General features: G+C 42.0%; 2 protein-coding genes across 2 annotated transcripts in view; both read left to right on the forward strand.

Moving 5' to 3' along the window:
* rtel1 (regulator of telomere elongation helicase 1) overlaps positions 1-17,126 on the forward strand; it is a 30,281-nt gene extending 13,155 nt beyond the window's left edge. The window contains exons 12-33 of the mRNA XM_008294413.1: positions 311-408; positions 567-622; positions 1,809-1,880; positions 2,066-2,147; positions 2,712-2,844; positions 3,038-3,151; positions 4,159-4,199; positions 4,618-4,703; positions 4,788-4,865; positions 4,984-5,061; positions 6,027-6,173; positions 6,282-6,397; positions 7,855-7,978; positions 8,412-8,577; positions 9,778-9,935; positions 10,175-10,270; positions 10,982-11,192; positions 11,988-12,125; positions 13,094-13,216; positions 15,018-15,206; positions 15,291-15,413; positions 16,804-17,126. Coding sequence (XP_008292635.1) covers positions 311-408; positions 567-622; positions 1,809-1,880; positions 2,066-2,147; positions 2,712-2,844; positions 3,038-3,151; positions 4,159-4,199; positions 4,618-4,703; positions 4,788-4,865; positions 4,984-5,061; positions 6,027-6,173; positions 6,282-6,397; positions 7,855-7,978; positions 8,412-8,577; positions 9,778-9,935; positions 10,175-10,270; positions 10,982-11,192; positions 11,988-12,125; positions 13,094-13,216; positions 15,018-15,206; positions 15,291-15,413; positions 16,804-16,874 — 2,500 coding nt within the window. The 3' untranslated portion in view covers positions 16,875-17,126. The remainder of the gene's footprint in view (positions 1-310; positions 409-566; positions 623-1,808; positions 1,881-2,065; positions 2,148-2,711; positions 2,845-3,037; positions 3,152-4,158; positions 4,200-4,617; positions 4,704-4,787; positions 4,866-4,983; positions 5,062-6,026; positions 6,174-6,281; positions 6,398-7,854; positions 7,979-8,411; positions 8,578-9,777; positions 9,936-10,174; positions 10,271-10,981; positions 11,193-11,987; positions 12,126-13,093; positions 13,217-15,017; positions 15,207-15,290; positions 15,414-16,803) is intronic.
* A 787-nt stretch (positions 17,127-17,913) lies between these two features.
* On the forward strand, positions 17,914-23,451 carry icmt (isoprenylcysteine carboxyl methyltransferase). The gene is made up of 5 exons (XM_008294414.1): positions 17,914-18,142; positions 18,719-18,807; positions 19,068-19,237; positions 21,179-21,396; positions 21,689-23,451. The coding sequence occupies exons 1-5, from the start codon at positions 17,924-17,926 to the stop codon at positions 21,866-21,868; spliced, it is 876 nt and encodes a 291-aa protein (XP_008292636.1). The 5' UTR covers positions 17,914-17,923; the 3' UTR covers positions 21,869-23,451.
* The last annotated feature ends 1,326 nt before the right edge of the window (positions 23,452-24,777 follow it).

The following is a 24,777-nucleotide window of genomic DNA, read 5'->3' on the forward strand; positions in this document are numbered from 1 at the left end:
CCAGTTCTCACAGTTTAGCCTGCCTTTTTAAAATCTCTATACTAAGCAACAACAAAAAGGATTTTAATGTAAAATGGGATATAATCAAATATTTTTCCAGTTTTATTGTAATAGATTTGAATAACAGTTCGATGTCGTCCAGTATCTCGCTCCATCTGTAGGATGATGAGCGTGACATTTTCCTGTGTGGCTTCTAGAGCAAAGCTGTTGTTGGAATCAACAAAACAACTGAATGAAACTGTAAGAAAAGTCTACCCTGCCTGAGATCTACTTGTACACAGTTAAGTGACGCTTTGTCTCCTGCAATCAGCTTCATCTATGAGCTGCTGGAGAAAGCCCACGTGACCTTCAGCAGCAAGACGGTGATCTACGAAGCCGTGGAGCAGATCAGCGGATACCTGTCCGGACGTCAGTATGGCTTGACTTCTTCACGTTTTTTTTTTTTTGCTAATGCAGCAACACTGCTACTTGATTTAGATACAAGTGAACCCGCTATGCAAAAAATGTATGTATATTCATGTGTAGCACTAAAAAACTGAGCTGCATTCTGCATGTTTTTCCATCAGAGTCTGGTTTATTCCTGAACACCAGCGGATTACAGAAATTGGCTGACATCATACAGGTACAGTATGCGATTAAGTTGAATGAATAGTTTAGCTTTTTTGGAATATCTTTCTGAGTAAGGTAATGAGTGGAAGCACTGGGGAACGTCATTACAGCTCACTGATAATCATGCATGGGGTTTGTTTAATCCTTACAGAAGGGTAGAAGTTCATCATTTTAAAGGCGTGTTGACTATTTCTTGCTAAACAGCTCATTGACTGTGAGCTGCTCGCTGAAGTCTTGACATGAGAGGTTTAGTAGTTTATGTCTTTGTACAGAAACCAATATACAATCGTAACTGGATAATTCGACCCTTAACAATCCAAAAACCTTGATATCCGACAGGTTTTAGGAAAAACGAACGTAACCCATGAAAAACAGCCTTAACACACCGACAGCCTTGGATTCTGACTCCGACATGACATTTTATGTCACCAATCAGGATGACGGCGTATTATCTGACTGAACAATCCCACAGATTGGCTACGTTCAGACTGCAGGACTTAATGCTCAATTCGGATTTTTTGTGAAATCCGATTGTTTGCGAGTTCGTTCACATTTCCAGTTAAATGCGACTTGTATGTGATCTGCTGTGTGAACTTCATACGACCCAAAAGTGTCCCGCATGCGCAGAAGAGGACACGACGACGTCACACGCAGCGAGCGCGCTCAGTGTTTACGGAAGTAAACATGGATGGTAACGGTGGAGCGTATCTGCCACTCCCCCGCCGCCGCTACCACCGATGGTGGAAACAACTGTGACCGCTAACTAAACTGGCATCAACAGCCAAGTACTGGTCAATTAGGCATGAAATCCAGCGATACGTAGTGTTCTAACAACACACTAGTTATTATAACAACTATGAACAATAAATATTAACAACAAAGGAGCCTTCCAGCATCAAGCCCTCCTTGTATCTCAACCTCCGTCTTGACAATCCGACAGCCTTGCTATCCGACATAAAAGAAGGTTTTACATTTAGTGTCGGATAATCGAGTCACGACTGTATAACCAACATACCAATGAGTTATCTTAAGAAATATCTCCAGCTTGTAACTTCTGCTAAAAAAAACACACAAACTGTTCATAAAATGTAATGCAAGTTTGATATTTCACTTTTTTTTTCTCTTTCCTATTGCATAAACAGCAGTTACATAATTGTCACTTAACTGTAGCATCAGTCGTTTCTTTTGTGGTCTTTCAGCTTGTGTTCTGCGGCGAACCGTCAGAGAAAGACAGACAGCAGCAGATGCACGCCAACACAACTCATTTTAAGGTGTGTGTTCATTCAATCAGTTATTCATTCAGTCCATGAAATGTCAAGTCAGGCATCTTCAAATAGATTTTTGAATGAAAAAATAGATTTGTTATCATAGTAGTTGCTGATTAAGTTTCTGTCAGTCGATGAATGGACTAATAATTGCAGCATTATATACGATAACATCTGTTTGCTTGCATCAGGTTCACATCCACCGAGACACCAGCTATCAAATGAAAAAACAAAGCAGTGATGTGTGGGCTCAGTCGTCATCAAAGAAACAAGGTAATGATGCAAAACCTACATTACATAATCTCTTTTGCCTCCTTAATTGCTCGTCGTTGTATTCTCCTTCTACGGAAAAATCCATCACCTCCCTCAAATTCCTCTTAGCTGCGGGACCTAGTGTCATTTCTGAAGCTAGAAAAAAATTAAATTTGCAGTGGGAGGAAGCTGGAGAACCCGGAGAGAACCCACGCTGCACGGGGAGAACATGCAAACTCCATGCAGAAAGATCCTGGGTGTCCTCACCGGGGATCTTCAAGCTGCGAGGCAACGGTGCAAACCACTGAGCCACCTTGCAACCCGGGGCAATAGTTGTTTGGGGAAAAAAAGAAAAAAACCTGAATCTATAACAATATAATCTGTGCGTTTTACTATATTATGTTGAATTTTGCAGATTGATAAATAAAATTTGGTTGGAGAAAAAACAAAAACCTCTGGCGTGCAAGATTAAAATGGACATTTTCTGCGTGGACCCAGAGGAGGAATCCTGTTAAAAGTCTTGCTTTGGTTTAATGTTTTAATTGTTTGGTTTAAATGAATGATCTGTTTCTCTGCACACCGTAGGGAACGTTCTGAGTTACTGGTGCTTCTCTCCTGGATTCAGCATGCAGGATCTCGTGAGTCAAGGCGTTCGCTGCATCATCCTGACCAGTGGCACCCTCTCCCCTCTGTCTTCATTCACCTCTGAGATGAGGATGTAAGTCATCCGCTGCCTGTCGCTCACTACACGCTGCCTTGTTAGCTTTTATACCCTGATTTAGTCTGACTGATCACACAGCTCAACACATGTTCTCTGCACTGCTTTTTTATTTATTATTTGTTTCTCATCTTTCTGTCATCTTGTTCCCAGTGTGTTATTATTTCTTTACTGTTGTTTTTTTTTTTTCCAGAGAATTCCCAGTACGTCTGGAGAACAGCCACGTGATCGAGCGCGACCAGATCTTTGTTAGCGTCATTGATCGAGGCCCTGACGGAGTGCATTTAAGCTCAGCATTTGATCGGAGGTTAGTATTGTATTAGTTATTAGTTCGTATTATATATACAGAGCTTAACAAATGTATCAGACCAGCACCCAGTGTCAGGTTTATGCCACAACTGCCCTAAATTAACAGAATTGCTAATTACCTAAATCATTTCTTATGTTTCTGTAATGGTTAATGCACCAGTATGTAGAAGCTCTTTAACCAAAATGATATTTTTAATGCTAGAATATAATTCTTATTGTTATCCATTCATTTTCAAATTTACTGTTTTACAAAAAATAAAAATAAAAATAGTCAAGAACATTATTATTTCTTGACTTAGATTTCAGATTATAGTTGTTTACTTGCATTCCTGAACAGAAAAATGAGTTTTAGTGGCTGAATGTGATGCTTGATTCATTTGTCAGAGAAGCTCAGTGGCTCAGATTTGGGTATAAAAAGATGAATTCAGTTTGAAATTCCTCATTCCTGTTAAAAGTGGTAGAACATGGAGCGCTAAGTGTGAATTAAAGCCCTTCGTGATGCTGGATGGTCGCTATATTTATACAGTGCTAAACTAAAGTTGTATTTCACACACTAAAATCATCCAGATCATCAAACTCATGTTTATTTAATATTAGACAGCAATAACCCACGAAACACAAAAGACAAATGATGATTCATTAATTGGAAAACCTTGTGGAAAAGGTCATGAACCAGTTGGTCCACTCTTGGCAGCAACGACTGCCATATCTCGTGATCAGTCTTTTACATCACCATGGAGGAATTTTGCTCCACTCTTCTCTGCGGAATAGTTTTAATTTGGCCACACCCGATGGTTTTCGAGCATGAAGTCGCTACAGGAGCTCAGTTGGATTCAGTTGGACTTAATTTTGTTCTATTTTGAGCCATTCAGAGTTGGACTTGCTTGTGTGCTTTGGGTCATTTTTGTGCTGCGTAGCCCATTTGTGCTTGAGCTTTACGTCTTCACAGTGCTTCCTTTACTATGCAACTATAATAGAAACTGATAGTATTTCTTTCTGTGGCAGGTTTGTTCCTGAAAATATGGCGTCTTTAGGCAACACTGTTGGTAAGCAGTCATCTCCCAGCATCACACTCCCAGGAGGTTTACATCTGCATGTTGACTGTCATCTGACCAGAGCGCACTCCCAAAATTTATCAGGCATCTTTCACCAAGTTTAGGAGGACGGCCCCTGCGGCTCTGATTGGTGGTACTACCGCTTGTTCTGTACCTCCTGAATATTGCTGCAACTCCTTTTACATCACCGTGAAGCCCCCATTTAATGATATTGCATAGGTTTACTCACTTCTGTTGTATACTGTGCGTTTGGACACGATTAAATTATACAATAGCTTCCATGTGTTCAATGACGCACTGAGCTTCTGAGCTTCTTACTCTAATGTGCAGTTGTTCCTCGCATGAGATTTTTCTTCCGCTCTGTTTTGTTTGTTGCATGAACGTGTGACTTGTCGTCCTCTCTCCTCAGCCAACCTCAGCCGTGTGGTTCCTCACGGTCTCTTAGTGTTCTTCCCGTCCTTTCCTTTAATGGCAAAAACGCTGGACTTCTGGAGAGTAAGTGAGGAAATCTGCAGGATCCCCTCTTGCGAAAGTGAATGTTATTATAAAGTGCATGTATTTATTTGTTTGTGTGACCAGGCCAATGGACATGCAGATCGTATTGAGAGCGTAAAGCCCATGTTTGTAGAACCTAAAGGGAAGGGCACCTTTACTGAGGTGAGTGTAGCTTTGTTCTCTCCATGTTGCCTCGCTATTTCCAGGTGTCTAAATGGTTCACAAGCTGGTTAACGTTTCCTTAAAAACTGCTGAGCCCTTCTCTCTGTCCATTTTTCAGGTGATCGATGGATATTACAACAAAGTTAACGGTTCTGAATCCAAAGGGGCGACCTTCTTTGCCGTCTGTCGAGGGAAGGTGAGGGGATACTGAGATTAGAAAACTGTTCGTCAACATTATTCAGATCCTGTGTAGTAGCCATTAATGGCGTTTCTAGCAAACACTTTGCGTGCTATGTAGTATATTTTACCGTAAATTCCGGACTATAAGCCGCTACTTTTTTCACACGCTTTGAACACGGCGGCTTAAACAATTATGCGGCTAATTTATGGATTTTTATGAATTTGCCTCGAGACAAATTGACATTTAGAGCGACAACTAAAGAGAGACTGAGGAAGTGTGTGATGAAGTCATTCTGAGGCTGTTCAACTGTGACACTGAAGAAGACGACTTTAGTGGTTTTAGTGCAGGAGGAAGATGAAGATAGCGATCAATGACTTTTCCTGGTAGGCTGCTGTGTTTTTCATTTTCTTAACCAGCCGTGTTACAGGCACTGTTCGGAAAAAGCATTTATTTGTGTATGCTACTGGTACGTATTTAATTAAAAGTTTAACAAATCTTTCTGTGTAAATATCTCATGTTACAATGTGGACACCTGCAGCTTACAGACAAGTGCGGCCTGTATATGTACAAAACTTGTTTTCTTTTATAAGTTAGTGGATGCGGCTTAGATTCAGGTGCGCTCAATAGTCCGGAATTTATGGTAGACATGTTGTGTGACTTCAGGAAGCATAAGAAAGCAGTTGTCATACTGAGCTGTCAGATGTAAAGCGTAGGGATGTTTCCCACCACGACCTTCTCTGACGAATATATTATGCATTTATTATGACAGCTATTGCACCAACAGTGCAATTTTATCGAACTAAAAATGGCACCGCAACAGTGTGCCATCTAATCTGTCCACGGACAAATGTGATGTGTTTGTGTCATCGGTATAACGTGGCTGTATTGTCAGTTTGAAGTGTGTTGACAAAGAGTTGTAGTTTCCTTCGTAATGTGTGGAAGGTTACACAGACGCTCCTGTGTTTGTCTCCCCGTGTCAGGCTAGCGAGGGTCTGGATTTTGCGGACACCTTCGGCCGAGGCGTCGTCATCACCGGTCTTCCTTTCCCTCCGAAGATGGACCCTCGAGTCGTCCTGAAGATGCAGTTTTTGGACGAGATGAGCCGGAAAAAAGCTCCGGGGCTGAAGGTGAGGGAAAGCTGATTGCTGAGTGTCACAAAAAAAAAAAAAAAGATGTTTAATGATGTGTTTAGTTTCTCAGTTGTACCATAACTCTGCATGTGTTTGTGTTGGCAGTACTTGTCCGGGCAGGAGTGGTACAGACAGCAGGCGTTCAGAGCTGTGAACCAGGCCATCGGCAGAGTGATTCGTCACAAGGAGGACTATGGAGCCATCTTTCTGTGTGATCAGAGGTCACGGAGCTGTTTGTCATCATTACTTGTTCTTAGACACTTGATAGAAAATCGATTAATCCATCAACCCTTTTACAGATTAATGTAAACAATTCATTTCCCTCCCAAAACTCATTTAGTTTAAATCCATTTTATTTTGCAGACAAAAGGTATTTGAATGTTCTTACCGCTGATGAACAGACCACATTTCTGGCGATGCATCTTCCCCAGTAGCTCCTGTGCGTTTTCTCTACAGCGATTGTGATGCTGAGACTTTCAGGGTTTTTTTTATGTAGCTCACTCAGCCTTTATATAAACTGTATTATGATTGTGTATTATTAGTGGTGTGGTCGCTTTGAGTGACGGGGGGTTGCCATCACAGTTCACGCACCGCCTCCTTGCTTAGTATTGATCAGTCGGGCATTGCCAAGGGTCTCAGAATTACACTACACAAAAACTACAGTAACGTCGTCTTCATTTACAGTCTATGGCCATGACACAGCAGTGAGCTTTGATATAGAAGAAGAGCATTAATTGTAATGAGCTGAAACATGTTAGGGGGAAAAAAATTAAATAAATTGCATGGGTTTGAAATATCAGTGTTAGCGCATTTTCGTCGTCATCGATTACTAATTGCGACAGCTCCAGAGGGAAGCAAGAACCGCCGGTGATCTGTTCTTTAAGGGGAACGATCTGTGTTTTACAGGAGAAGTCCTGTTGATTCGACCTGGTGTATTTCCCTTTTTTTTCTTTCTTTTTTTTACCACAGTTCTAGGGGTCTTGCTAACTTTGCTGTCCTGTGGTTTAAAGGTTTTTCCTTTTCAAAACTAAAACTCTGTTTGTTCAACATTTCACCAACGTTTGAGGTCCTCTACCATCAGTAGAATTTAAGTATTATAAGCCAGAGTTCCAGTATTTTTGCTGTTTTGACATGCCAAAATGGTGACATGGACTCATTCGTAGCACCACAAAAGCTGGCATAGCTGTATACTATGAAGCCTGTTAGCCCTGTCCACAAAAACTCCAAAGTTTGTCGTCAGTTATTTGCAAAAAGATCCAAGCAGTGAGCCTATATGACAGCACGGCTTAATGTGGTACAAAATCATATATATCTTATGTGAATGATGATGCATGTACAGAAAGCTGCTTTTCCCATGGAGCAGAAATCATTCATTGGCATCCATAATCCCCTAATCGGGAAGAGTTTCAGATGTAGCTGATGCAGATGTCATCTGAAATAAAAATGCATTTCTGAAGTATACAAATGCAGGATTAGGATCGAGCCTTCTGCAACCCACAAGGCTCCTGAGCAGGTGTAGCCACTGGATAGATAGATAGATGGATGGATTTTAAACAGTTCACTAGTTAAGTTTAACTCTGACAGCTGTTGGGTTCCAGTGCAGATCTCTGTCAGAGAGAACATCCTCCCGTAAAAGGATTTTCAGCAAACAAAGTAATGCGATTTATTTTTTACACAGGTTTAGAAACGCTGATGTCCGGGCTCAGCTTCCGTCGTGGGTCCGGCCTCACGTGCGTCTTCATGACGGCTTTGGGAATGTGGTCCGTGATGTGTCTCAGTTCTTCAGGGTTGCACAGAAAATGGTAGGTTGCAGCATTCACCATTTTGTTGAACAGCTTCATCGTTGTCCACATGAAACGCTCTGCAGCTCAGTCAACGTCTTTTGGTGCTAAATTTTGGTACCAAAGAAATATACATTTTATTTAAACGTAATCAACGGCAGCATCAGACCTCAGATTTGAAAGTTCTTCTGTTGAAATATGCTAATCAGCTCATTTCTCACATTTAGCTGAAATGGTGCATCTCGCAGGTTGTTTTCTTTCCCACGAAGCTCCACCACATCCTTCCTTTTTTGCTCATGTAAATTTGCATTTTTAGTAGTGCGCAGAGTTTCTGTAGTGGATTACATTCTTGCCCGTCTTTTCTGCTGTTATTTGTGTGGTCCTCTCCTCATTGAATCCACTTTACTTTGTTCCCTTTGTACTGACAGTTTGTGGTTATGTGCATATTTGTCAGAGACCTGTGGTAGAGAAGAAAGCTGCAGCAGAGACTTGTGCGACAGAGTGTTTACCAGAGACTTCGCCATCCGGTGCTACGTCCTGCTCCTCTTACCGAGGCTCGCTCGCCCAGAAGGCCAAGGTGCTGGACGCCCACCTTCCCAGCCTGAAGAGGAAGAGACTCAGTGAGTATGAAGGATAGAGGAAGTGTTGAAATGCTTCCTTGAATCCTACAACATATGACAGAGAAAGGGAACTTTTAATACACTTTGTATACAAGTTTGCAAAATGCCTTCCAGATATAGAAACAGAAAAATCCATCATCCTCAAAATCATCCATCCATCCATCCATTTATCCATTCTCTTCGGCTTATCCCGGGTCGGGTCGCGGGGGCAGTAGGCGGAGCAGGTCGTCCCAGACCTCCCTCCCCCCGGCGACGCTTTCCAGCTCTGCCTGGGGAATCCCGAGGCGATCCCAGGCCAGCCGAGAGATATGATCTCTCCAGCGGGTCCTGGGTCTGCCCCGGGGTCTCCTCCCAGGTGGACGAGTTCGGAAAGCCTCCAGAGGAAGCCTCCCCGGAGGCATCCGAACCAGATGTCCATACCACCTCAACTGGCTCCTTTCGACGCGAGGGAGCAGTGGCTCTACTCCGAGCTACCTCCGGATGTCTGAGCTCCTCACCCTGTCTCTAAGGCTGAGCCCCTGCGGAGGAAACTCATTTCGGCCGCTTGTATCCGTGATCTCGTTCTTTCGGTCACGACCCAAAGCTCGTGACCATAGGTGAGGGTTGGGACGTAGATGGATCTGGTAAATTGAGAGCTTCGCCTTGCGGCTCAGCTCTCTCTTCACCACGACGGTCCGGTACAGCGCCCGCATTACTGCTGACGCCGCACCACCGAACCGCCTTCCCTCAAAATCAGTCATGCAGTTTTAAAGTAGAGCAAATCCAGTGCAGTCACGAAGTTGAAAAATGTGGTAAAATGAATCAGCAAAAGGTTTTTAAAGGAGAACACAGAGGTTGCTTATGTGATTCCTAAAAGAAGACTGTTGCAGAAGTGTGAAAGGCTGACAAAAGCCATGCATCGAGCAGAGCTTATCATTCACTTTCATCCATGTTAGTCTGTTTTTCTGCTCGATAAGCATTGCAAAACAAAGATTTGCAGGTGTTAAACCACGAGGCGTCACTTTTCTGCTGCATCTTTCTGCTGTGCTTAGACTCACATCAATAGTGGCATATGTACCTATAAAATGTTATTGGTTTCCATTCCTACTCTGTCTATATTAGTTATATGTAAGTCTGGAGCCTCGCCATGAGGGCTGACGAAAGCACAGTCACGAAGTCTGTCTCTGAGTGATTTGTTTCCTGTTGCTTCTTTGTGATCAGATGAACACAGCGGAGCCAATGGAATGGCCAGAATTTGTCTCGAGTATGAGTGTGAGGGGTCGGAGAGTCAGAGGAGGCCGGCCAATCTGCTGGACGCTCTGGAGCGAGGTGACCACCGCAGTGGACCGGACGCCGAGTGTCTTGGTGGAGAGGAAAAGGTAGCTCGTCTTCTGTGAAACGCTTTGGTCTGCTCTACAAAAACAGCTCTGATGCACTGGTTTGTGTGGTGCAAAATATGACCTGCTGCCGTTTTCAATGTGATTCTTACTGTATGAAACTGTGCGTGCTGTATGTGACGACGACTTTCCCATTTCCTGTGCAAATTGCTCATTCGTAGTACGCAGTCGAATTACTTCCCAAGAGGACTTTATTTACTTATTCTGTTGTTGTTCTGAAGGCGCACCGCTTGTCCACACTGTCTCTTCAATACGACAAGAGGATGGACGATGAGTTACGAGGGGGAAAACGTAAAATCAAGCTGGTCCAAGAGCAGGTACTCACGATAAACTACAGACTGCTGCACTAAAATCTAAATGCGTCTTTTGACAGGTGAAAATTGTGGCCGATTTGCAACCTTTTCAAGGAGTCGGGACGATAATGTCCATCTCTGTGTCCCGCTGACTTCCATGTTATTTCAATAGCAGGTGGTTAGCGTTCTTGTGCTTTGTAGGTTGGACTTTTAGACATCTTTGTGTTTCTGTGGCTCAAATCTGACAAAAATGTCTGTTGGTGTCGAGTTTGAGAGATGGGAAAAATCTGAAGATGGTGTAATACGAATTCAGTGAAATATCCCTTTAATACATCAATCAAATACAATTTAATCACCTAAAATATTATTCAGTTTAGTTTATTTTTAGTTTAGTAATCGATCATTATTTACAATAGCTACATAACGGTTACTGTAAGTCTGTATGTGGATTTAGGCTCATTGTGACTCTTCAATCTTGCAAAAGCACAAGTCGAACAATTTATTTGACAATGGCTCGGTGTCGAGTGCTTCAGTAAGCCACTGAGCCAACATGCAAAACAGCAGAAGCCAAATACAGGGGACGTACCAACACAAACCTCCACAAGAATGTTTAGGCTTCCTCAGCACCTTTCGTGGATGGTGCCATGGATATCTTTAGATTGTTTGTTTCTGCTAGAAGATGTTCAGTGTTCCCCGAGCGTGAGCAGTGTGTGTTTTTCTCTGTCCTCGTCGAAGAAACCAAGCATCTCAGAGGAGGTGTCTGAGGAAAGTAAGGCCACCAGGGCTAAGAAGTTCCTGGCCGACATGAAGAAGTCACTGAGCCAGGTCAGCTTTGACCGCATCGTCCAGGCCCTGCAGACCTACAAGAAGACCGACAACCTGGACGTGCTGCTGACGGAGACGGCCGTCCTAACGGAAGACACCAACACTCACAGTCTGCTCCGCGGTAAATCCTCTATCCTGTATTTTTCCAGGCTACTATACACCAAGTGAATAAATGACAACACTATGCAACAGCTCTGCCATGAATACTGCTGTATGTGCACCACATTTGAAGCACTAAATCAAATCAAGTTTATTGTCATTTTGCTGTACATACCCAGTAGTACCAGCAAGATGAGAGGGCGTTTCTTCAGGATCCAATAACTTAAAGCAATTTAAATAAACAAGTGTTTGCATATCTGGATCAGCAGTTCAGCATTCTGACAGCTTGTGGAATGAAGCTGTTGATCAGTCTGGAGGATCTTCCTTTAATGCTCCAGACACGTTTGGCTGATGGCAGCAGCTCCATGAACTGTTCATGGAGAGGGTGTGAGGAGGCCCTGACAATGTTCAGTGTCCTGCTCCTGCAGCGGCTCTGGAAAAGTTCTTGGACAGAGGTGAGGGAAACTCTGATGACCCTCTCAGCTCCTCTAACTATCCTCTGCAGGGCTTTTCTGTCTGACAGACTGCAGCTGGAGTACCGTGTTGAGATGCAGTGTCAGAACGCTCTCCACCACATCTCTGTAAAAAGTCCTGAGGATGTTGGCAGGGAGAGAGGCTTATTTCAGCCTCCTCAGGAGCTGCAGTCTCTGCTGGGACCGTTTGATGATCGCCGCGGTGTTCTTACTAGTTGGTTCTGTTCTGTGGAAAAAATCTAACGTCATATGGAGGAGCAGAACTATTTAGAATCGCTGACGGCAGCCCTTCAAACGTTAAGGATTCTTTGTGGTTGACTTCTAACGCGGCCACCTTCTCATAGGCTTCTACCAGTTTGTCCGCCCGCATCACAAAAAGACGTTTGATGAGAAATGCCAGGAGCTGACTGGACAGGGCTGCGGGTATCGACCGGATCACTCGCTGAGCAAGGACGAGAAGAAGGCAGCGATGCCAAAAAGCGGTATGGAGCACTAATCCTCCTTTTTTAAAAGTTAATTAAAGGAATTGTGATTTTTAAAAATGTTTCAGCAACAATGACTATTTCAGTTACAATGGCATAAAACAGGAAAGAGCAGAAGATCTTACGTTGGAGCAAATGAAAAATGCTTACTTGTTCACATAACAACTGATGGTCAAAACTGGACGTGGTTGATTTTCTAACTGATGTCAATGTAAAGTGTTTGGGGCTTCAGGAGGTCCCTCTGTACCAGAACCAGGCCGTATCTGCTGTTAAAAGACGACCTGCCGTCATTTCTTGAATGTTGCCAAGCCTGCAGATTCCCTGAAGCATCCGTTTGGTACCACAATGACTAAAACGGATGCAGCATTGTTGTTCTGCACGAAATTGGCCATTACTGCAGTTGACATCAGGGCCACTGACGCATTGCTAACAGATTGTATTTTACAGATTAGATGGAAGGAAAACTGTCCGTTGTTACTGGACTGAAGGTTGTTCACCGTGGTGCTGCAGAACCGTCATTTTATGATGTGTGTAACTAGTTTTGTGGTAGTTTTTTAACATGACGAGACAGCAGAGACAGTTTTTTGTTGTTGTCTGTCACTTTGAAACAATAGCACACTATTCCTCTTCCACCTTCATAAAAAGCTGAATCTAATCTTAGCTGACACTTTTGTTGAACACTTACATAAATCGGAAACCTGTACAACAAATTTAAGGTGACAACAAGGTCATGTATCAAACTATTGACGGGATTTCTATCCAAAACTTTGGAATTATGAGTCAGCGTCTCGCTCGCATTCTTTGCACTTTAAATGTGTGTTTTTGAGTCATTCTTAATCAATGAATTTAGATCAGATGTGATTCTTCTTTGCATTGCTTTTCAGACGAATGTGGCAAAAGTTGCAGTGCTCTTTTTGTGTTCAGTGATTGACGGTCGTAAAGTGACTGTTGTTTTCATTTTCTTAAAGCTGCAGACAGACAGCCGGCCGTAGGTCTGAGCTCCTCGTCTGCCTGTAGCCAACTAAATACACAACAGCTCAACAAAGGAGGACATCACCTGACCCAGCAGGGATTAAGAGAACCTCAGGCTGGTAAGACATTCCATCCTTTTACCTGTGACGCCTCAACAATTCTTTAGCCTCTGCCAGATCTCTCCAGAAGACGTGAAAAAATATATCAAGCATGCAATCGTTAACTCGTCTGTGCTACTTGCATTAGGGCTCTGCCACGTCATACCGTGCACGGTAATACCGGTGTAATGTTAGGGGATGATATGACATTGAAATATAGTTTTGAGTGAAACGTGCATGTGCAGTGCCGTTGTTTCCATCCGGTCTAACGCACATGGAGCGAGAAGCATGGCAGCGTCAATTATGTCATCAGTTATATCATTATCGCAAATTTTCTGATTTATATCGTGATAGATATTTTTGGCCATATCACTCTGCCCTAACTTGCATAACATTTTCTACTCTGCTTGTCAGTGTTTCACATCTACTCATTCACAAACACACTTATACACTAATGGGGGCAAAGCCGATAGTGGATAGCTAATAGGAGAAGGTTTGGGTTCAGTGTCTTGCCCAAGGACACTTCGGCACGCGAAGGGGCCAGAGATTGAACCACCAACCTTGCTATTGTAGTGCCTGTAAAAAAATGTTCACCTGCTTGGAAGTTTTTCCTTTTTCTTGCGTTTTAATACTGACCTATGTTCAGTTTAATTTGTTGTTTTTGTTTGGTTTTTTTTAACCAGAAATTACAAAAGAAAGACTTTCGTGTCAATAATGGATCAGTCAGTTTAAGTAATTAAACTGCTTTGATAATTGTCGGTTGTTTCTAACGAGTTTGTTCTCACAGTAACAGAGAAAGTCATTTTAACTGGAAAATTGCTATAAATGAGAATCTTTGCAAACAAAACAAAATATTCGTTAGTGTCTGAGTTTAATAAAAATTTTGTGTCTGAACCGAAACTGTAAGAATGCGTTCAAAGTTTATTTCATCAGCAGCTTCAGCAAATTTAGTAGATTCCTCATAAAGTATCAATAAAAACCATTTTCCACAAAATAAAAGTATAAAAAATAGGTGACTTTATAACTTTTTAACCCTTTAAAGTGACTCACCTAATTCAACACAAGTCACTCAATTAGATAAACGGAGATCATGTGAGGGCAGTGATTGAAGGTCCGGTGAATCTGACTATAAGCTACACCATGAAGACGAAACAGCACTCTGAGCCCCTTTGTGAAACGGTCATTGAAGAGCATAACCCACAGGATGGATACAAGAACATTTCCAAGTCAGTGAATATTCTTTGTGGGAGTGTTGTTAAGGTAGCAGGTAAAATAAATGCAGCAAAGTATAGGAAAAATCCTGGAAAACCTGCAAGAGAACAGCGACTTGGGATCCAGCAAGACAGTGAACCGAAGCGTTCAGCCAAAGCCGCACAGAAATTGTTTAAGAACGACTACATCTGAGAATGTTCTGGAGCGGCCGAGGCTGTTAACTCACAATGCCTGTGCAACCTGACAGGGCCTGACCTGTTTTGCAGAAAGAAATGGGGTAAAATCAGAGTGTCCGGACGTGCAAGACTTATTAAGACATACGTACATGGGTGCATCTACTGAATACTGGCTTGAAGGGGATGAATGCATATACAGTCACTTATTTTATATTTTTATTTAATTGACATCTAGAAATCTGTGTTTCACTTTGACATGAAAGAATCTTTTTCTGTTTTGTAAACCAAATTAAAGTGAACATGCACTCAATGGGGAAATCTTCCAGATTTAGTTTGAATGAAAACATAGTTCAGTTGATACCGTACCAAGACAAGGTGTATTACAAGTTTAAATGTGAATCATCGCTAAACATGATGTAAACTGTTTCGTTCAGGTTCTGCTCCGAAGAATGAACTCCACGCTACCTTCCTGGCTGATATAAAAAAAGCCCTCGGAGCAGAAAAATCCGCCCAGCTCTTTCAGGCCATTCAGTGTTACAAAAAGACCGACAACTATGAAAACCTGGTGACCACGGTGGTGAGCTTATTCACAGAGAGAGATGAGAACTTCAACCTTCTGATCAGTAAGTCCTCTCGTACCGCCACATGCATTGAGAATCTCTGTGTAAATGTTGGAACAAGAAGTGATTTTTCTTTCTTTCCCAAAGGGTTCGCCACGTTTATTCGGCCTTACCATAAGAAGCAGTACAAAGAGATGCTGGACGCGTTGATAGGTCAGCCAGTCTCCGCTGCAGACGTCCCCGCTGTAGATGAAGAGCAGCAACGGGAAGGTGAATGTCAACCCAGTGTGTTAGAAACATGTTTTTTTGCCTTGTATGAAGACCTCAGAGGTCACTGATATCAGTAGGAATCACAATAGAGAGCATTAACATCTGTAACAGACCTGTTGGTAGCCCAGCCAGCAGATGCACAGTTGAAACCCCAAGTTTATATCCACTGTATAAAAAGACACATAACCTTTTATTTCTCACTGACATTAAATCAAACTTTTCCTGTTCTAGGTCGGTTAGGATTACCAAAATGATTTCTATTTGCTAAACGCCAGAATAATGAGAGAGAGAATTTTTTTATTCCTTTCTTCAAAGTCAGAAGTTTACATCCATCTCCTTCGTATCTGGTCGCGTCGCCTTTAAACTGTACGACTTTGGTTAAAAGTTTTGGGTTTCCTTCCACAAGCTTCTCACTATAGCATTGTGAGCAACAATTCCAACGTTGTGAAACAGCCAATAAGGGTTATAATAAAGTTTATTCAGACAGGAGCACATAAAGAACAGCTCATGATTGTGAAGACAGCAAAGAATCCTGGTTAGTTCTAGTCGCTGCAGCATTTCAGGAGACGTAAGGTTCACAATGTTGTCAGCGGCGGAGGTGATCAGCATTGTCGGGGCAGTTGAGATTTTATCGTCAGCAAATTTCACGAAATAATCAAAACCGTCGGCGTTTTAGTGTCTCATTAGACACAAAGATGACTAATAGAACAAGAAAGTACATAACTTTGATAAAGTTTAGTTTGGGTTGACCAGTAAAGAAAACTTAGGTCTGCTCCAAAGAATGAAATACGCAGTCTTTTTAGATGTTCCAACAACAACAACAACAAAAAAAAAAACATGGGGTCATAGATCATATGGTCACAAATGTGATGAAGAAGATGCTTAAGTAGCACAGTTTTTTTTTCCCAGTCAGCGGCTGTTTTAGTGTGAAAATGGCCAGAGGTACTCTAAGCCCACTGATTTCTGCCGAAGAATTAGATTAAATAACATTTAACAAGTACATAGCATGTTTTTTTAAAGTTCCAATAATTTTCTAAACAATAGCTGCCTGCTGTAGTTTCAACAAAAGTTATTCAAACAGATGCAAATAATGCTTTCCAGTAGTGGATTAATTCACATTTGGGATAAATCACTGAAACAACAGGTTCTAGACTATTGACTGGTCAGACTGTTCTAGTCTGAAACCGCTGTTTTAGACCAGGCAGCGAAAGTGGTACTTTTACAACAACAACACAAAGTCATATTGCAGATTCTCAACACAGAACAACAACATGACGATTGTATTATTTCTGCCCCAAAACAGCCCATTTTATATTTAACATAACAAGACATCTGCCACCTATGAGACCTTATAACTGTTTCTGAATGTTTTTTTGCTTTTCTTTTTTAGCTTTGCCATCATCTCCTTTGAAGACACAAAGCAAGATTTCCAGTTTTTTCTCAAGCAGCCAAAGAAGATGAACTATGTCTGGACACTGACGACGGATTTGCTGTTGTTTGGAGGGACGAGAAATAGTGTCGATCTCAAAAGCAACACGATCCCGTTTTTCTATCAGAAAAAAACAGTCGACGTTGAACAAGGGCTGATCAGTAATTAAATCTGACTTCTGGAACAAGGGGCTCCAGAGAGGCACATGGTGAGAGCAGGAAATATTAGTATGGACATGTAAAATAATGTTTTTTAAATAATTAAATGTATAAATTTGCCACATGGCTCGTTGTTCTGTTCTGTTGCATCTCCATCAATTCTGTATAGGTTTAAGCACGTCCTGCAGATTTGTACACGAGGGCCTGTTCTTCAAACTGCTGTCTGTTACTTACTTATGTTTACGCATTTGTTTTATTCGCTCGGTTTGATCAACGTTAAACCGAAAGAAAAACATGTCTGAACAAAAAGTAAGTTCTTTCATGGAATTTGATGAAACCTTGAACATGTTCTCATGTACTCAAATCGTCCATGTGTAACCGGTGGATTTTCTACTGCGTTGTGTAATATCAGCCGAAGCATGGATCTTTTTGGAGGCGATCTCTGTTTATTTCAACTTAACAGACAACAAAAAAACAAAGACCACATCTGCTGTCAGTTCCCAAAACTTGTACTCCTCTCCCACCGAATACATGAACAAAAGGGCAGAGGTAAGGCGGGAAAACCCATTTATATGACAGCATGGGCGGCCAAAAGCGTAGGTGGGGTACTGGGACCCCCCAGTGAAGGTTCCACACAATAACTGAGGGGCAGAACAGATTTTGTGCAATTATAGCAATCAAAATAACAACAATAAAATAGCAATAAATTAAAATATATAAATGGTACATCGGGCATCACCAACATAACAATACATATATATTAAATTCACAACCGCTGCTGCACCACTGACCAGGTTACACATGCAAACCAAAATAAGTCCTGTTTTGGCGTCTGCCAATTGTGAAACCGGAAGTGGCTCTTGTCGTTGTCACTCAGTTATCGCGATAGTTCGCTTAGCACAGCTGAGCACATTACTTCCATCATGGCAGGCAGTAAGTTGGTGCTGGAAGGTAGAGTAAGTATAAAAAGCTTTATTTTAGGCCTCAGCGTTCTTGTAATCCCCCTGATCAGAACCTGGTTTGGACATCTCGACTGGGTGTTTGACTATCTGACGGAGACGCCCGGGAAAATAGCCGTTTGCGTCCACATTGCAGTTGTCAACGGCCTCTTGCTAATCATATACAGGGGACCTCTGTACAAGGTAAGCATTTCCGTTGGGTAGCTAACTTATAAATGTTATAGTGTAAAATATATACAACTGCATTTTAACGGTCGTCAGCTGTAAAGCGGTTCATCTACCTCGAGCCAGTGTCTGACGTAACTTGTCCATTTAAATGTTAATGTCGCCCTGCTAATGCTGGCTAACTCACCTAGCTTAGCTGTCACTAGCTACCAGTTTAGTTAATCTGATTAGCCAAAGAGCAACGGGACAGCTGGCTAAAGATGGAAACGTAAGCCAGGTAAAGCTGCAGTGGCTTAGTCGCCGCTTCAGACTTGAAATGTTGAATTTAGTTCGAGAGAATAGCACTGACAGGTCCTTTTGAATGTGTACCGAGGACTTAATGTGACCCAAAACATGAATTCATTCTCTGTTTATGTCGAATGTAATTAGCTTCTGTAACGTGACTTGGGGTAATGCTGACCAGAATAGCCAACACTAATTTGGAGTCACTAAACAAAACTGTGAATAGAATACTGGCTAGTAAAACTTTGCGGGGGGGGGGTTGCTGTTGGCTTGTGTGGCCCGGGTTAACCAGAGTATCCTGGCTCGTCCTAGGTCGCTGTGAGAGCCTGCTTTCTGGGAGTCACTTTTGGCTGTGGCTTAATTATAAGCTTCTCTGAAACCACTTGGACACACTTTGGGTGGTATGTACATTACTTGACACCAGTCATGATGTTGCTGTGTAGAAATTGATAGAACATTTTATTGTTAATTCAGTATGATTATTGAAATAAGTACATTTCACTGTATCACCATTAAATCCATTTTTTTTAATGCTGTGAACCTTTACAGAGATGCACAGTGAACCAGGCCGTGTGCCGTAGTTTGACAGCAGGATGTGTATGTTGTAACCTGTTGCAACTTTAACACATGCAGTCGTGATGCAATGACTCCCTCCCTGCAGGTACATGTGCTCCCTGTCGTTCTTCCATTACTCCGAATACCTGGTCACGGCCGTCATCAACCCTCGCAGTCTGTCGCTGGACTCGTTCCTGCTCAACCACAGCGTGGAGTACACCCTGGCTGCCGTCTCATCATGGGTGGAGTTCACCATTGAAAAGCTGACACTTCCAGGTTGGTCGCTGACTCCACGCCTGCTCTCCGTCCGCTTAAAGCTGCTACCAAAGGGTTTGCCCATCAGTGTTCCAGTGTAACTCGTGGTGAAGTACACATCAGACTGAATGTACAGAGTGTGAATGAGTTAATGGGTAAATGGTGAGTCTGTGTGAAATTCAAGTTCTAGTTGCCACCAAGTCCTCTATGAGAAAACCTGCTGCTCCCCATGTTTAACAAAAAATCTCAATTACAGGTGGTTTGTGCTGCTTCCACTTCATCACACCCATTCTCTTGGTTCTGTATCTGTGTTATTGTCTGTGCTGTTTTCACTAATTTGAAAGTTGGCTTTGCTTGGAAAAGGTGAGGTCTCTTTGTACCAATTTAAAAATCTCAGAATAGGTAGGAGATGACAATGGTGTGGTTGTGTGCTTATTTGCAAGCAAAGTTTTTCAGTTTTGATTGCACATAATCAGACCCAAACCTTTATTAGCTTTAGCTTTTAGCATATGCAGGAACCCCAAGTTAAAAAATGACCAAAACTAACTTTCCATTTAGATCTACAATCGCCTCCACAGACAGAGAAGATGACATATTGGCTTATGTTGACCATCCAATTGATTTACAAATGACTCAGCCTGGACATAAGATAAGCAACAGAAGATATGAAGTATTGATTATGTATCTGGCATTAGCTTACAACTTGTACTTCATGAGCTACTTGATCCAGTGGACATCCCTCCCTAATCATCTTTGGCTGAGTGCAGCGAGCTCATCAACTACTCATCAGCATTCAGTTTAAAAGCATCTCATACAATCCGCCCCCAAGTATGGTTGTATTGTAGAAAGTTTTTGATAAATATTTGTAATGAAATGAAATGAAATGAAAAATACTTTATTTATCCCAGAAGGGAAATTCAATCTTGTAAAAGCTCACTTTTTTTTTTTTTTTTAAATCAATATAACATATATTATATACAACAATAATAATCATTCAGTCAGTCGGATTTGTTTTTTAAGGTGATGGCTGTTGGCAGGAAGGAATTCCTGTATCTCTCCGTAATGATTTTAGCGATACTGGCATCAAAAGACAGACAGGAAACACTGAGAAGGAGAGGAACTTAAAGGTCAGGGTTAGTCATCAGGCTGCAAAGGCGCCAACTTTGTAGTAATTTATTGCTGCACCACGTGTAAATGCATGAACTCATGTCTCATTGTGGTATTTAACTAAACATTTAATAAACTCAGAGGAAAGATAGTAAACTTCAGCTCCTGTTAATGTGTCAAAACCTGGACTACATGTATTATTGATTAGTTTTGTTAATCCGACGTGTTACAGGGTCTTTCCTCACTGTTGCAAAGTTGTGTATTTATTTACATGTCAGTTTGTAATAGATGTTGTAGGGCAGAGTGGACGAGAAGGGTTTATGATAATGGAAGACAATGGATGTGTGGCTCAAGGTGTCTTTGGTCTCTGTTTTTGTTTTAATATTTGGACTGAAATGTGAGAAAGGCCTTTTCCAGTTCGCTTTACACAACTCAAAGTATGCCTGTTGTGCACAGCTATATGTTAATGTGACTGCATGCAGTTCAGAAGTGTTAAAATCGTTACAGAAACGTTACGTGGTCTGGAATAGTAAAATTGTTGTTGCAGCTTTAACAGTGAAGTGACCAGGACCCTTATTCAGATAATGAATCCAGCACATTTAGATGCTGTCAGGTAAAGGGGCTCAATAAAATATTTCTATTTTATAAATATTCTACGTGATGCACCTCACCTCTGGACACCCTTCTGCCTTCCCATTTTCCTGCAGACAGGGAGCCAGGTCCAGCATCTGTTCATAGGTTCGAATTAGCCTAGTTATAACGTGCATGCTATAAATTGTCCAGAATCATGTGTTTCTGTACTTTGCTTGACTTTCTGTGGCTTCAGTATCAGCCTGTCGTCTCTCTCTCTCTCAGAGCTAAAGCAGCTGAACTGGTTGAGCTTCTTGGGTCTCCTCATGGTGCTGTGTGGGGAGGGCCTGCGCAAGGCGGCCATGTTGACAGCCGGCTCCAACTTCAACCACATCGTCCAGAATGAGAAGGCCCAGAGCCACGTGCTGGTCACCAGTGGGGTCTACTCCTACTTCCGACACCCCTCCTATGTGGGCTGGTTCTACTGGAGCATAGGAACGCAGGTGAGCTACAACTGTGCTGCTTAAACCCATGCTCAGCTCATTCATGTCTGTCATTATGTTGTTACTCAGTAGTGATATTAGGGATTCCTGCCAAATACGACCAGACTGACAGTCGGTTCCTTTTTGGGGTTTTTTGTCAAATGACAGCTTGGAGTACATTTGTATGATCACAACAATTAACTTTATTTGTATAGAACAAAAAACAACATTTTGCTGTCTTCCTCTATGTGCTTGTGAAGAGAGATTTCCTGGGTGTTGTTTTGTTTGCTGATGAGACTCTTTGCTGCTGCAGGTCATGCTGTGCAACCCAGTGTGTATACTGGGGTACACGATAGCCAGTTGGCGGTTCTTCCGGGAGCGGATAGAGGAGGAGGAGCTTTCCCTCATCCATTTCTTTGCTGAGGACTATGTGGAGTACAAGAAGAAGGTTCCCACCGGGCTGCCCTTCATCTCAGGCATCCGTGTCAACTAGTGTCAGGGGCTGGACCTAACGGACTTAAAGCACTATAGCAGGTCAGACCTGATGGGTGTGTGTTGTCTGCCGTGACAGCTAGCCCCGAGATAAAACCCTGCAGCTGGCTTACAGCCTGTAGCTCACAGAGACTGACGGCGGGGACAGTGGCAAGCAGCTGGGCTGCTGTTTTCCCAGCAGCATCCAAAATCCAGTTAAAAACCAGACAACCTCCATTGTACTACATGTATTTCTACACTCGGTCCATCTGTTTCCCTTGTTTCTGTCTGCGTGCTTCGGCCGTGCTAAGTGTTTTCACCGATCACCCGTTTTACAGAATGATACTGCACTAGTCCTCTTGGTGTCACACTTGAGCAGAGTGCAACGACGGTTCTCTGAAGTTTTGGTGGAAAATGTTGGGAGATGTTTGAATTTCACAGGAAATCCGCCAAGGTTCAAAACAGTTATTAGTGTTTACATTTGCACTAGTGATAGTTACAGTTTGCTATCTCGAGTGTAGTTTAAATCCACTGTAAATCTTAAAGTGAGGGATGGACAATGTTGATATGTGATATCTGATAGGCCGATGTTTTCCGTCTTACTTTGGCCAATGCCAATATATGCACATATTTGTTTCTTTTAATTGGCGAGTATGTTCAGTCTTTCCTGTAGTCGATTTAACATGTTATTCGAGGGTACTTCAAAAAGTTCTTGACCTCACCTGTAATTCCCATTTTGGGTCATAACTGTATACTGTAAAGCCTTTTGTCCTCGTCCACAACAAGTCAGATGGTTGGAAGTAATCAAAAAAAAAAAAAGGAGAGGAAATCTTAGAGTCGGAGTTGCAGGACAAAGCTTCCGTCCACACAGCACCGGTGGCAGAAGCAGCCAAATGTGACTTTGAACTGTTGCCTCATGCACCTTACTCACCCGACTTCTAGAAGTCAGACGGCGTCACCGGTGCTGTGTGGACGGGCCAACCTCGAAGCTTCCCTCTTTTTTGCAAAGAAAACGACAAACATTTAGAGTTTTCTGTGGACAGTGATATAAGGTTCACGTTTGAATTATCCTCTTTGTTACTCTGATGGCAGGTTCACACATACAATACAAAGCTTTTCAAATGTACACATTTATTGGGCAAAACAATTTTTTTTAAAAACTGCAGCTGAAATGTAAAATACACCATATTTATTTTTATGTAGCATTTTCAAGTAAACTGTCGACCCTCAGCCCGACAGGTGACATGAGGTGAGTTGGCTCCAAGTACTTGGTACAGTTGGTTCTGGTAGCGTCCTGTTGTGTAACCCAGCTCCAAATCTGTGTGTGTCATCACCATGAGGCCAGTGGAGAGTATGAAATGTGGCACTACATGTGGCATCGTCACCACCTCACAGCTCCAACACTCCACCACAAGTTGTGCATTAGGGTTGATTTAAACAGTTTTAAAGCAATAGCTTGCGGTAATGCAAAGACTTTAAGTAGTATAATCCTGTAGGCAAGGACACTGGACGACCCAGTAAAGCAAGAGAAAAGAGAACAATTGGGGACATTTCTTAGTTGGGAATTTACCCTCAAAAATCCTTATAACAGATTTTTTTTTTTGTAAAAAAAAAAAGAGAGAGAAAGTATAAGTTTTGGATTTTGTTTTAAGAGTGTGCACTAAGGATAAAACACTTTGGAAAAAAAAAAAAAAAAAAAGAGAAAGTATAAGTTTTGGATTTTGTTTTAAGAGTGTGCACTAAGGATAAAACACTTTGGTCACTATCACAGCATCGATCCGAGTAATACTTTGTCACCTGGTTTTGAAAGAGTCCCGTTATAACACCATGAACATTCCTCGTTATGTTTCTGTCATTTAACTGAGACATGTTTGTACACTGGAGCGTTTGGCATGAGCTGTGTCACTGGAGAAAATTAAAGCTTTTTTTTTTTTCTTTTTACCCACTCAGTTTTTTTTCTCAGTGCAAACTCAGAACAGAAGAGAGGAGGAAATGGAGCGTTGTCAGTTTTGCAGGTTGAATCATGATGAACATGAAAGTATGGTTGTCAAGACACACATGCCAAAGTAAAAATGTATAAGAAGAGTACACACGAGGTGTATTTCCACTAATACGTACTGATGAATTTGTCATTTCTGGTTAAAAAAGAATGAAACTATACGTCCAGGAGTTAGATGGATTCTTTTTTTTTTAAGCAATTTGAGCTGAGATGAGTAATTGGAACAGCTTTCAGTGCTTCAGCTCATGTTGAAAGAAATTTGTCATTAAGACAACTTTGGGTTTTTTGTTATGTGTGTCCCAGAAAACGTCTCTAAGGCTGAAGCATGATCAGGAGGAGCTGCCGTCAATTCTGTGTCGAAGCTTCTTTGGTGTTTCTCCAGTTGTTTAATACATACTTTTGTGATAAGTCATTGCCCTGACCGGGACTGTATCCTGCCGTTTCCATCAGCATCACTACACGTTTTCCTGTCGACCTGTTATGTCGTTTTTGTTTAAGAAACCACCACACTGACAGAGTAGTTAATTGGTTGAGAGGCTGACTGTACGTCCCTCTTCGATGCTTCTGAGCAGCCTCACAGCGCTGCTCTCCACTCTCCAAACCCCTACTAGTGTGTGTGTCTCTTCAGTAACAGTCAGCTTTTTCTTTAGGTAAAATTTTAAACGACACCCTGTGTAGTTTTTGATGTTTATGTATGTTAACTGTGAAAACTTTACAGGGTTGTGTTTAAGTTTTATTGTTTTTTTTTTAAATTATTCAGATACCTTAGGAATGCACCATATTCTGGGCAGATTGTACCATTGGTCAACTCATGTGCAATGAGCATGTAAAACAAGTGCTCGTTTTCCAGTGTAGAGTACAACTAGATACCCATGTGTCTGTGGTAAACAGAGGAATGAACTAATGGTATTTCCATAGTAAGGAATGAAAAC

Source organism: Stegastes partitus, unplaced genomic scaffold, assembly GCF_000690725.1.
Source record: "Stegastes partitus isolate 25-593 unplaced genomic scaffold, Stegastes_partitus-1.0.2 Scaffold962, whole genome shotgun sequence".
Classification (NCBI taxonomy): domain Eukaryota; kingdom Metazoa; phylum Chordata; class Actinopteri; family Pomacentridae; genus Stegastes; species Stegastes partitus.

Bases quoted from the DNA above. Each gene is read 5' to 3' on its own strand.
- icmt (XM_008294414.1), top strand. From the start codon at position 17,924: ATGGCAGGCAGTAAGTTGGTGCTGGAAGGTAGAGTAAGTATAAAAAGC. The intron at 18,143-18,718 runs GTAAGCATTTCC...GGCTCGTCCTAG, and splicing joins ACAGGGGACCTCTGTACAAG to GTCGCTGTGAGAGCCTGCTT. The intron at 21,397-21,688 runs GTGAGCTACAAC...TTGCTGCTGCAG, and splicing joins ACTGGAGCATAGGAACGCAG to GTCATGCTGTGCAACCCAGT.